General features: G+C 34.1%; 1 protein-coding gene across 1 annotated transcript in view; it reads right to left on the bottom strand.

The window, feature by feature from the left end:
• Positions 1-4748: 4748 nt before the first annotated feature.
• Positions 4749-14348, bottom strand: part of TNPO1 (transportin 1) — a 51959-nt gene continuing 42359 nt past the window's right edge. Inside the window, exons 21-25 of the mRNA XM_083883061.1 lie at positions 11877-11952; positions 10976-11075; positions 9508-9582; positions 6562-6704; positions 4749-5057 (exon numbers count right to left, since the gene is read on the bottom strand). Of these exons, the coding sequence (XP_083739187.1) occupies positions 6597-6704; positions 9508-9582; positions 10976-11075; positions 11877-11952 (359 nt within the window). The 3' untranslated portion in view covers positions 4749-5057; positions 6562-6596. The remainder of the gene's footprint in view (positions 5058-6561; positions 6705-9507; positions 9583-10975; positions 11076-11876; positions 11953-14348) is intronic.

Below are 14348 nucleotides of genomic sequence, written 5' to 3'. Positions count from 1 at the left end.
CACAACAGAACAACACTACACTCTAAGTGCTGAATTCTTTGAGATGTGGATTTGGCTTACTTAAAGCATACTGTAACACCACACATGGATTCACCCTATAGAGCCATTTCAAACTTCCCTCATTTATGTACATTCAAGCAAGTGAGTATCACCATTTCAGCAGAATATATAAGGCAAGCAAGAAGAGTACTTGCCTCAGTTCCCCATTTAAAACTGGCTTGCTCTAACCGTTAAGTGCAAAGAGCAAGCATCAGTGGCAGACAAAATGCAGTTTTCTACTGAAGAATACATAGAAGACTGATGGATACAAATCATCCTGGAGAATGCATAGGTGAGTGAAATACATAGCTACTGAACAAGCTTTATTTATTTAAGGTAAGGTTATGTAGTATTATAACAAATATGTGTGCAAACTACATCAGCATCTAACTGAGATTAACTGCAGGATGTTTTGTCATTTCATTGTAGAGCTTAACCTTTAGCTAAGATAAAAAGTCACACTTTAGACCCTATATAAAAGCTTTATGCATCTATCGTACTCATGAAAGAGATATATGGAAGCAGTTAGTGTTAAGTTACAACTTCTTTCCTTGAAAAAATCTGAAACAAAAGATTTCCAATTTAATGTTGCATTTAAAGCATTTTTAAAGAAATATTTCAGTCGTTTGAATATGGATGCATTCTCCTTAAGGGAAGAATGTTTTTGCACCTTATCTGTTAATACATTCAATATGAATAATATAGGTGAAGCAAAATTCATTATTGTCCCACAGTAGAAGGTTAATTTAGAGTAAGTTTAAGCAAGAGGAGCTGCCTAAATGAAATACGTAAACTGGTAAAATTACAACACATTTTTATTAGCATGTGTTCTGAACAAAAAGAATATTCACCTGAGATAAAGCTAGTATTTGAATATTTCTAAGTAGCAATGAGTTTTGCTCAAGGAAAGCCACTTGAAGTTTTAAAATATACATTTTACTATTATACAATATTTGCAGTTTAAGTAATTAAGACTGATGCTAACATAAAAGTCCTAAAAAAAAAAATCACAGTGTGTATCAATATTATTAGTTACAAAATTTATGCTACTTCATAACTTTTAAAAATTATAATGATTACAAATTTTACCTATTCTTCTAAAAGTGATCTTCTGAGTACAAGCTTCAAGGAGCAATGAAATAAAAGCATAAGAATTAGCTTCTTATAATTTAAATATATACATACTCACTGATTTAGAAAATAATCAAGCTTTGGAAAAAAAAATACAAAACTGACTACTTTTGCTTGCACTGGTTAACATAATGAACTATTCTAATCTGTTTTCCAAAATGAAATGAGAGGTTTTGTGACTGCATTATGAAAAAAAATTAATATTGAACTTCACTTAAGACTAATTTAACAGCAATTTTGAACTGCCAAAAAGATGCATTTATAAGGATTTTGAATACACTTTCTGTTACCAACTTAGGTTGATCAGCAGCTTTTTTTCACTCTCAGAATCCTTCAAAAAGGGAAACTCAAAACAGGAAAAAGGCATATATAAAAACAGTAAACACTGACCTCCTGAGGTTCCTACAACAAAATTATTCAAGTAGAAAATCTACACCATTACATAGCAGCGGCTATTTCTGTAGTTTAGCACACTAACAGCACTTTTTCAGTGTGTAAGGAGCAAATGAAGGAAGCCGTGCTTTCAGCATGCCAAGAGGCAGAAACACTGGAATGTAACAAAGACAAACTCACAATTCTACCAGTATAAACATTCAGTCAACATTCAAGAACTGTCAAGACTACACCACAAGAATTAAGATGCTTTTTATATATCCCATGATGCAATAATTCAGTTTTAAATATTAATGCTGTGTCAGAACTTCTCTTACCTCACATTACACCCTAAAAGGCTTCTGCAAATCTCTGCACTATATGATGCATTAGGAATATGGTTTATTTGCTTTAAAATATACCATGAAAGAACTTACTGATACAAAATACTATTTTGTTTATTCCTGTACTGGTTCTTCCTGCCCTTTGTAATTATTTTCCTTGCTGTCATACCAGATCAGTTCACATCTGTACAAGTATGTATTAAAACTAATATGTACAAAAGTGGCATCCTAAACTAATGCAAGGTGAGGTGGAGTGGTTTTATTTGGTTAAAGGGGCTTTTTGAAATTTAAGAAGTTTAGTTGTTATGCTACTATATTATTTGGGTAGGTTTTCTATTCTACAAACTTTTTAATGTCATTTCTCTGAAACTCTTCCTTAATGTTTAAACATTTAGAATTAAAGCAAGTTGGGGTCTAAAATAATATCCCACCTTGCTAAGTGTTGAGCGGCAATGTCCCCTTTCAAAATTAAAGTCTTTTTATTTAATTTTACTAATTTATACCAGAGTTATTAGTTGAGAAGGTATTTTTGGTTTGTTATCAAAGTAATGTAACTTGAAAGCAAGTTATCACATGCAATTTTGATCAAATTGAATAAATACTATGTACTGGTATTATCAAATGTATTTCATACAGTACATGTTCAAACTATGCTTCAGGCATAATCCACTAAAATTTGCAAAGCCAAAAAAAAGAGGGGGAGGAACATAAAACATGCATGTGATCATGCATTGAAAAAAAAAGTCTAAAACTCTTTAAACTGCATTTATAAGTTCACACTCACACAGCTCAAACTTCAGTGCAATGGCTAAATCATTCAACAGTCAGAGAACAGAACCATGCAAAGAAGAGCAAGTTCTTAAAAAAGCCCCAACAAAGAAACCAAAAAACAAAAACCACCCCAAAAAACACAAACCAAATAAAAACAACAACAAAAAAATCCCCAATCAAACACAAACAATAAAAATATCCCCAAAACTCCAAACCAAAACAAACAAAAAAACCACCCAAAAAAATCCCACAATCCCTTCCAAGATCCCCCAAAATGCCCAAAACAAAAAACTAAAAACCAACCAACCAAAAAAAAAAAAAAAAAAAAACAAACAAAACCAAAAAAACCAAAATAAACCAACACCACCAAAAAAAAAACAAAAAAAAACCAAAAAAAACCCACCAAAAGAAAAAAATAAAACAAAACAAAACCAAAAAAAAAACTCCAAACAAAACAAAAAGCAGCCCCCAAAAAAACACCAAACCAAAAAACACCAACTAAACCAAAAACTGTTATCCAGTATCCATTCTGCAATGCAAAGGTGAGAAACTAAATCTACAAAAAGGCTGTTATGGCTTAATTTTGTTTTGCAGATTAATAATGCAGCACTTGAAAAATGGAAAGGTGTGGCTTCACCTCTGACCAGCAGAGTTAAAAATCTCTCCATTTTCCTTTATCATCATGGGATACTCTTTAGGCAATCTAAATTAATAAAGACTTGCCACTTTCAGATGGACACAAGATCAAGTGTACCAGTTAGGATTTCACATTCACAGTACATAAGAAAATACACATGGAAGGAAAAGTAAAGCGTTAACTTAACAAGGATTTATTCACAGGAATACATGTAAGTAGAGAAAAAAAAAACACAACAGAAAAGCTAAACAAATGAAATGAAGAGGATCCAAACCAACTTTCACTCTGTAGCTTTAAACTTGCACCCTTGTGCATTTAACTACATCACAAAGGGCCACCAACATGCGCCAATACAGTGTAGATACCCTGCATTACATCCATTAACTTAAACATCTCTTTAAGATCATGCTTTGAACAAAAAGAAAGCGTAGAAGGTAATACGTTGAGTGGGAATAAACACAAATATAGCAATCTTGTCATCAACTTCTACAATTGTCTTTACGTGCCAACTAACATTTATGCAGCCTTTAACGGGTCTTACCATGTAACTCATTTTAGAGATTCTGATAAAATCACTAGTATATAACCATGCAGAAAGCACATCACACTGACAGCACAGAGGCAAATATTTTGCACAGCTATATCAGCTTTCCACATTGTGCAGGTTACACACAATACAATATCAATCTTATTCTTAACAGATCCTAAAAAGGTATTTCAAGGCCTAATTGTTAACTACAGTACTTTATATCTATATTCTTAATAAAAATAAATTCCACTGAATCTTAAAAAGGAATTTTAAATGCAGGGCTATATTGAATTGGTAAACTGCAACACAAAACTGGCGCAACATAGGTAAATGTATACCAATTTCACTCTATGTGATGCAAGCATGCTACTTTCCCACTAATTAAAATTACTTCTGATCACTATGAGCCAGAACGCATGCCTGAACCTTAAACTGCAAGTTAAGAATAATGCCTTACTCTAAAAATCAAAACTAACAAAGTACAATAATAAAATCATATCCACTACCTTGGTTGTTTTTCTTAATGTAAAAATTAAGATGTCAATCTTTCCTTTGCAGTGTCCCTCTCCTTACCCCAAAAATGAAAGGAGTGACTTATTTGGCAGCTTGCAGGTTGCTTCATTTATCCAAGTTAACCTTTATTATTTTACGATGGGGTTCTATACTGTACACTGCAAGTGCCTGTTCCTAATACAGACACAAGCTGCATTTTAACTGTACTAACTTCGTTTGTGTAGTTCTTCATTAACATGCAAATACCTAGAAATCCCCTCAAGCAGGATGAAATAATGTAGAAAACCCTTACTTAAAAAAACAGAAAACAAAAAAGAAAGCCTTTTACTGTTTGTGACCCCCATTCTTAGGTTTCCTTTATTGTGCGCAAAATATTTTTCCTCTTTACGTATCCCTATGGTTCAATTATATGGTTTCTTATTTTGGTACAAATCCCCACAATATTCCAGAATGTGCTGTTTTGTGACTAGATTCTTTTTTTTTTCTTCTTCACATCCAGTGCAGAGGTGTAATAGGAGACAGATTTCCACCCACAAAGGCTCCAGATGTTAAAACATTTCCCAACATCGACTTAATACAGTGACGGCAACACCTCCCTCCCGCCCCTCCCAGTAGGGTTGGGATTGTACTGTATTCCCTACTGGTTTACCCTTCCCCCCAGTAAAGGGTAACATTTTCCCTGGGTGCAGAGGCTCCCTCATAGTCTCCCAGACTGAAGGACCTGTAAAAGGAAAAGATAATGGTATGATTAAATCTCACCTTGAACCTTTGGCAGATAGATAAATAGAGTATTTTTCAAGCACTAAGTGCCAACCTCTGACTTAAAAATTGATTTATGCCTAATGTTCCCTTTTAAGTCTGTTAAGAAACCAGCCCATTTGTATCAGATAAGTTAGTAATCATGAAACAACAATATATGCTTTGAAGCTACATTGACAGTTCCACTATTGTGCTAAACTTAGGTTTAAGATAAAAGCAGCCCTATATGTTCTAACCAGTTTTTCCATTTTTAGCACAAAATTATGAGGCAGTTATGACATTGAGAAAGAATATTAAAGCATATCTTCAACTGACCTAGCAGTTTCCTTTTTGAGTGGATTAAAAGATAGCCATAGCTTCTCTGCAGTTGAAACTGAGAGTAATGGCGGATTTTATCACTTTGGTTTCTTTTTCATCAGGAGGAGAAAACATCCTTATGTTAGTACTAAAATGCCCTCACTGGTAAGTATGTAGCAGTTTTATTTTTAATCCATTGTTCCAAACATGTAATGCAAAGAGGATTTTTTATGACTTTGAAAATATCTTAGGCTGAGTTTTAAACAGTTGTCCATTCCAACACTGAACAGAACTGCATGACTCACCTAATTTCAGTACAAAAATTCTACTAGAAGTATCAAAATGGTATAAAGAGTAAAAGAATAAACTTAATTCACTCCTTTTCTTGGGTAATATAATAATATAATTTGGTATATCTTGGGTAATATAATAATCTCTTCACAGTATCACACATGGGAAATTTGCTTTATACAAAGTACACAGGCAGCTTACAAAGCAAGGTGGTATAATAATAATAGAGCTACTCTGGAATGCACTTTCAATGCTCTTTGTTGAAGCTGAATCATTCTCCACACAGAGGTGTTTAACAATTCTGAGTTGACACACAAAATGGAACACGCCAGTAATAAACACATCAGCCTCCCCCCAACATCAAATTATTAGCATAGCATTCTCTGTTCAGGAGAAACATCATTCAGTATGTAGTTAGGACTTCCCATAGCTAGTGTCTTAACAAACCTGCTTTCTTATGCTAGAAGAGTGTTCCCACTTAGACCACATCTGCCACCTACTAATTCATAACATAGAAGGTAGCCTGTGTCTTTAGTACAATGACTTGAGGATCTTATTCATCACTTTGTTTATTAATCTTCAACCAGCACTTTTTATACCTACACTTTCTTGATCAACTAATGTGTGTATCATAGACTCAGTTTTTCTTTCTTTCTTTCTCTCTGTGTAACAATAAAAAAAATCAGACAAATGCTTTTGCTACAGTCACCATCATTTAGGTATACTATCATCCCTTCTTTCTTTCCTTTATATAGGAAGGAAAAATACCTTCTCCAGTGCATCTCAGCAATTCTAAACTGATGAATTAATTATGTTTCACATGATGCAACAGGGAGGAAGTCTCAGCTCTCTCTGGCAAGCAAGAGTCATGTACTTACCTCTAATTATGGGACTGCAGCTACAGTGCATGAGGTTAAACTCCATAGTAAGCTGCAAGGCGCTCTTTTAAGGGAAGAGGAAACTGGTCAGAGAAACGCCTCCAATTCTCATCCCCAACTTGATTTTTAAATCCATGAAGAATCTACAAATGAGAAAGTGGAAGTCAAAATAAGCAAAGAACTGAGGGTACATTATTTACTAGCCTCATATGCCACAAGCTGCTGAGTTGTACATCTGGCAATTTGAATTCTTCATCATACTGAAATGCTACAAAGAAGCAAAGAAAGTAGAGCAAGGTCTTTCTTAACGCGTTTCTTAAAAGATGACATAAAGAATATAGCTACTCACAGAAACTAGTGTATGTGACTTAAAACCCAGGGTTAAGCCATTTCAGAATGTTTATTTGTAATTTTTTCAATTCATTTTTTGTCCGTCCGTCCGTCCGTCCGTCCATCCATCCATCCATCCATCTTATCAACTGACACAGTTCGCATATTTTAAGACTACTGTACTCACATTTATTTTTTAATAAATGTGAAGTATGTTGTGGCAAGTTAAGTTAAACAGCAGCCAGCTTTTGACAGAATGAATATCTGTCAATTTCTAGCACAAATACTGAACCTTTGAGAACTCTGTTTTCTGCATGGAACCTGTAAGACAACTTCACTAAAAATGAAGCTCTTAAAATCTTTTTTGTTTTGAAAGAACAGGGATCCACAGTCAATGGCAATCAAAAGCCAGTGAAAGAGGAAAACAAATAATCTCCAGGTTTCAGTCTGGACCTTGTGATGTAACAAACTAACTGAAAATCAAATTACACTATCAGAAAAAATTCTTAGTATGTTCTCTTAAAATTGCCAAATCTCTGTAAAAGTCAAATATTAGAAAGGACAAAAGCAGGCAAAATTACTGTTTCTCATATAAAATTATACCAAGAAAATCCAGAGCTTTGTTTTTCCTTTTTACGCTCAGTGTAACTGAATTGTGGAAGTCTGTCATGAACACACATCCTCAAATAAAAAGCAGTCGAAATTCAAGGTCATGGTGACAAGTTCACACTCAACACAAGACTGTCAAGCAGAGCTGTTTTTAATCAGATGTAGTGGTAATGACATTACATGCAACCAGTTAACTTACTGCTTTTCTCCCTCCCACAAGCAGGCTCTTTCCTAAACCCAATGAGTCACTTTAACCAGCTGCTACGAAACTACTGAAAATCTCAGACTGCTCAGGTATGACAAAAGATTGTGAGTCAGATTTTAACACTGGCAGCTAATCTACCAGTCTCCTGAAAGTATTTTCTCTTCTAGTTCTAGTACTAAATAAATAAAAAAGAAAACCAAAACCTGGACAAATCCCGTTTCTATCCCTTGTTCCCAAAAGTCATAATTACTGTTGGAAAAACATCTAATTGGGATACAGCAATCACATATTCATGAAGAAGTAGTCTAAAAATCCTCCATGCTATCACTGAAGAAAGCTTAATCTCCTTTCCTGCAAGGCAAAACTCAAAATCTACTTTAAAATTGCTTGCTTAAAAAGGCAAGGATGTCCTTATGCCAAGTGACCAAGAACCACTCTGTTAAGTTTGAATGCATTGTATCCTAGAAATAACATGGAAAGAATTTGACAAAGAGGACTTTAGCCTGCTGAAGGACTGGTGCAGTGAGACTGCTTTGGGCAATCATCACAGACTCTATCCAGGACCTCCTTTAGAGTTGTAATTGCTGTTTTGTTCTGCTGATGTTAGAATACTCACAGCTGTGCCTTTTCCAAATTTAAAGCTCCTCAGAAGGAGGCAGGTTATCTGAGAGACTAACTAGGACAGCGAGATTTCTGTCTCTGCTCTTAAAGATGGGATAGAAAAGTTCTAGCTTCTGATTTGATGCTCACACATCACTAATTGAAGAAAAAGTGACAATACTGACCCATGATCCTAATAAGTACTTAAGAATATGCTCCATTTTTGCTTTAAGAATATCATGAAACTTACTTTTGACATAGAACTTCACAAAAATGGGGATTTCACTTTAGAACTTGTGAGGTAAACCACTTCTCTCTCTCTTTTTTTTTTTTTTTAAAGATACCAGTGCCAAAATACAATGTACCACATTCTAGGTGGGGCTTTTTTTGTTTTTTGCTTGCTTAAAACAAGGCAAATAGTCATTTTGTTTAAATTCTAACTCTTTGCCTAGGTTTTTGCCAATGTTTGTCTTCGTCATAATCTCATAGAGAATTTAATTAAAAATGGTTGCTAACTTAAAGCAACTGACTGTAGAACATTAATTCTTTAATCCTAGTATTTCTCCTGCTCACAAAAGTTTTCCTTTTAAGATGTACAAGATGTATTCTAGGGTATAAATGTATGTTTATTTATAAGTTTATTGAAACTTACACAACCAAGAGGGATTCTGAGGAGGATTAAGCAATCTCTTATTTTCAGCAGGAGTTAGGAGAAACACGTAAGATACCACTGAGATATTTTTAATTTGAAACTTATGTGTTTCTCCAAAATAAAGTAGCCATCTTTGTGGCAAAAAAAGTCTTGAATCATACAAATTTCATTTTCTGAAAAAAAAAAAATTACATTCTTACATGTAGTATAAACTCCTCTGTTCTTCCAAATGCAGGAAAAACATAGCAGGCTGGACACTATGAAAAGCTGTTTGAGGATCGTTATCCCTTCAAGAAACACTTCAGGTGAACTTTGCAACTATTTGAAAAAGTTTGGAATAATCTAAATGCATACACAAAGATACAAGTTAAAAAAAAGTCAGGACTTTCATGCTTTGTCTGACAATTTATTGACCTTGCACGACCCACAAGGAGCAGAGGAACCTCCATGACCACAAACACAGTAAGTGCCAGCAGCGAAACATAAAGAAGGAAACCAGAGGATGTAAAACAACCACCACTAGAACAGACTGTTACCTTAGCAACCTTACCTTACAGAACATGTCTCGAAGATCATCTTTTGGGCTAATCCATGATGCAACAGCATCACAAAAAAAAATAAAGTCCTACAAGATTAAACAATCATATAGGTTAGAAATCTCAACTTATACATCTGAAAACAATGCTTGATGTTCATTCTGTAAATCGTGGATGGTCTTTGATCCTAATTCACAACTGCTTTTGCTTTTATGTATTTATTTTTCACTCAATTCAGAAAATGGTAAATTATTTTACGCTCAAATGTTCAGCAACAGAAATTGCTGGGTGTCTTACATTAAACCACAGTGACATCAACCCAAACTCTCCCCTTTGCATCACACTAATATATCTTCAATTCACCACAGTAATATAATTTCAATTCCTGCAGTACACATATAAATGCAAGATCTACTTACTTTAGTCACAAGCAACAAATGTATCTCTCACACATTTCCAGTTAGGGAAAAAAAGCTGTTTTATTTCTTTAAGTAGTCTTTTTCTGGGACACAGAGAACATTTATCATACAAGTTCAAAACTAAAGCCACCTCAAAGTCCCTGTACTCCATTCATCTGCTGTCGTGCTTTACCTCCTCCTACACCAATAGAACACCAGTCTTTAAAAATAAAGTTGCTAATGCACATAATAGGAACTGAGGATGAAGACTAGAGAGGAGAGATGAGTTACTGAAATGGGTCCTTATTTAACCCCTCTCTGTAAGCTACACAAACGAACATACAGTAGAGGACTGAAATGTAAAGTACAGAACAAGGCCTAATGAAATTAACTGAAAATTTCAAAACAAGGTAAATGCTCAATTCTTGAGCTTCAGGAAAAAGAATTCCAGGCAGAGAAAAGGGAAAGATCAGTTTTGTTCTCCTCTTAGAAAATATTACATTGATACAGCTTTACTTTAGAGGTGTGGAGACTGAAGATCAAGTCATATCCTATTCTTCAACTGTACCATTTTTATTTTGAAGAGATGGATGTTCATTGTCACATTGACTATTTGAAAAAATTATCCAAAGTTGAAACAGAATCTTCCCTACCCTACTATTAAAAATGAAGAGGTGGTTACTGGTTTTGTTCTGTTCCTTATTTTAAAAACCAAGGTTACATCTGGAAAATGGGTTTAAGAATGTCAACTTTTAACTTATATTTGCATACAGATCCTGACCACAGCCTGATAGAAGTATCAAAATACTTATTTTATTCGAAGTTGTTTACATATTCATTGCCAGTAAAAGACAAAAGCTGACTTTAGTAATACCTCTCTTCACTTTTCCTTTTTAGATAACAATTACTGAAGCATCATGATAGGGATCACTCACAGTATACACATCTTTGGGCTCCTTGACCTCAAAGCTACATCATGTACTGCAGTGAATCTCTTCAAGGTGAACTTTTTCATACTCTCCATACGGCTTTCACTAAATTTCACATGAGTAAAGAAAAGTTAACATCTGCTAATGTATCTTACTTGGACTACTCCACTGGGGTTGACCGTAATCATGGTACAAATCCCGCGGAACGCTGAGTCCTTTTCCTCATTGTCTCTTATGTTTCGCAGAGAGGTGCACCTAACAAATTGGAAAGCAAAACTTAGGTAACTCCATTACTTTTCTTCAATCAAGTCAAAACTAGATGACAGTATCTGATGGAATAAGTCACACTGATAAGATGATCTGAAACACGGTTTTGACCACTTAGAAAAACACTTGTTGCACACGGTTTTTCCTAGCATAATCCCACATTAGGCATCACCTCCAGAATCTGGCCTTTTTGTTATACTGTAGTCAGAGAGTGTGACCTCTATTCCATTAAATACAAAAGAAACATGTATCTGAAATACTTATAGAAACTATCATTATTAGAAGCGGAACATAAAATACTGTCACAGTATGAATTATGTCAGATACCACTTACAGAACAGTTATTGAACTTTAACAGCAGCAAGCAAGCTATTTTATACATAACAAATCTATAAACATATATTCCTTACAGCATTTCAAGCCTCAGACTGAATTTTAGGTAATGCACGGTTTAAATTTTACAATATTTGCATGCATTGTATTATCATTCTGGTGGATTTTAAAATGCTCTTTCATAGTCAAGCTTTAACACAGCAAGCATGTGACAATCTTATCCCATGCATAAATTAGTCGTTAGCCACAACATAAAGAATACATGACGGTGCTACTAAAAACTCACAAACCTGATAGGACAAGATTAGTCACATGGTTGGCAATGATTAAGGATTGAGATTTTGTAACCAACTGAAAATATATCTAAAAGTGAGATAGAGAGAAGAAAGAAAGAAGGAAAGAAAGAAAGAGAGTGAAGAAAAATGAATTAAAAAAAAAAGATTGAATAATACACACCAGGGTCTTATAAACTGCTGTAGCATGGGTGCCACCTCTTGAGGACAAACGTAACCAAGACGACCAATTGTTATTGCTAAGGTAACGCAATCACGGTTATACACCACCAAACGCCAACCAAGACATGAGCAAATGAGGGGGGAGGAGAAAAAATAAAGAAAAAACAACAAATAACTCAGAAACAGAAACCAACAGAATCTGTGTATGATAATAAACATAAGATTTCACCAGTGCTGTTTATTACCACCCCCTAAATAAGAGGCAGCAACATATATGGTTTACTCTCCAAGGTAAAAGAAAAATTAAAGAAGTATGAGAGAACACCAAAAACACAATTTTAAATCCAAAGGCTGAAGTAAGCAGTCACTCTGTCCCCCTTTAGAGTAATCATCTGCAGTAAATTTACCTCTACATATTCAAAGTTTTTATTGAAATATACTATAATGGATTTTTTTTAAAAAGGAAATTAATATTTTTCAGTTTTAGTATCAAGTATTCTAAACACTTTATCCAATATTTAGAATTCAGGGATTTTATAGACCTAATCTGTCAGTAAAAATAAATTTCCAAATACTTTTACATGGAATATATTGTGGTCTGTCTGAAAATGCTAAATAGATTGAACACTTCTCAAAGAGTAACCAAGGTTTGTCTTCATCATAATCTCATAGAGAATTTAATTAAAAATGGTTGTTAACTCAAAGCAACTGACTGCAGAACATTAATTCTTTAATCCGAGTATTTCTCCTGCTCACAAAAGTTTTCCTTTTAAGATGTACAAGAATCTGACCTCTGATACCAAAGCATGAGGACACATGAAAAGCAAAATTGCTTCGCCACGTGATGAGGTAGTTTAGTTTTTTGTTCTGAGGGACAGACCAAATAAAGTATCATTATGCAAATGTGTTTTAATGGTGTTTGCTCAACTCACAAAAGATTAATCTTTAGAAAAAGGAGAGGGTGGGGAATAATGTATCAGAATTACTTGAAGCAAAATACATGAATAATACTAAAATCCAGCAGATTTGTATGAAGCAGAAAAAGGAAACCTATGTTCAAGGGACATACTATGCAACACTCTAATTAACAGGCATTTGTGAACAGTTTCATGAAACATGCAATAAAGCAGATGATGCTTTCTCAAATAAAAGTTTGGTGTAGGATATACTAGCAGTCTGAAACATATTAATTCCATGTGATGCAGCTCACTGTTAACGTACTGGTATACTTGATTTCCATATACAGTGTCTAAAATTTTTTACTATCTTATAAAACTTCACTGAAGTTCAAATGAAAATACATTTTTAAGTTTAATCTGTAAATTCTTACAGCTACATCTTTAACAACAAATAGAAATCTCTGTCAAAGTGTGTTTTCCCAACTGCTTTCATAATTACACAGCAAGCTACAGCAAAACCAGTAGTACTCTTGCACATACTAGTGGCACACAACAAAATATCCCACAACAAACTTATAATAAGTACACCACACTCAACATTTATTTGCAGTTATCCATTCACATTTAAAATAACTATTAAGAGAATTATATAAAAAAAAAATCAGTGTTTGAATGCTTCCAAAAATTCTCTTAACAATGATGGAAGCATACATTTAACTATTGGATGCCTCTCAGTTACAGGTAATACACATCCATCAGTGCAGAGGAGGGGAGTCAGGACAGGGATAAGGGAAACTGACATTGTTATATTATTATAGTATTATACTGTCACACTATTCCATGGTGAATTTCACAACTAGGTATTTGATTCAAAATTTTCTTTTCAAAAAATAGTACCTACAATATGCCAAAAAACTAAGTAAATTTTCCTTCAAGTTCACCTTCCATACTAAATGGGATAGAGGAGCAGAGAAAGTGCAGCTTTTAAGTTCAGAGAATACTGAAGGAAAAATACGCTTTCCAAAACCTCTCTCCAAATTATCTCTTGCTTTACTCAAAAAGTATAACTGTACTCTTGTATTTGCATCATATTCAATCATGTCAGATATAGCAACTAAACTGTCATTTTCTTACAAGACAGTTTTCAAAGAGAAGGAAAACAGTAAACAAAATAAACTCATTGCATTATCTATAATTTTTTTGCTCAAGTATGGAAGGTGCTTTTCATACCAGAACATGCCCTCTATAAATGCAAAAGAAACAAGCCTCAGGAATTCCAATTCAGTAAAGCATTTGGGAATTACTCCCAATTTGGAATGCAAAGCCAGAACATAAAATATGCATGCCATTATTAGAATTCTTTTCAGGAATTTGTTATTAAGTGACCAGGTAACAGAAATTAAACATAATTTCAGTTATGCCGTGGTAAAACTGCCATCACAGATCTAGATTTTTGTGCATGATATTGTAAGTTTATCTTAAAAAAAAAGTGCAAATTCAAAGAGTTCATTGTTTTATATATGCCAATTATATCTTTTCCAACACTGGACATATATATACAGTACACGTGTAAG

This window comes from Zosterops lateralis (assembly GCF_965231275.1).
Source record: "Zosterops lateralis genome assembly, chromosome: Z".
Taxonomy (NCBI): domain Eukaryota; kingdom Metazoa; phylum Chordata; class Aves; order Passeriformes; family Zosteropidae; genus Zosterops; species Zosterops lateralis.
The sequence above is the reverse complement of the archived record's forward strand: the minus strand, read 5'-3'. Positions and strand labels throughout refer to the sequence as shown.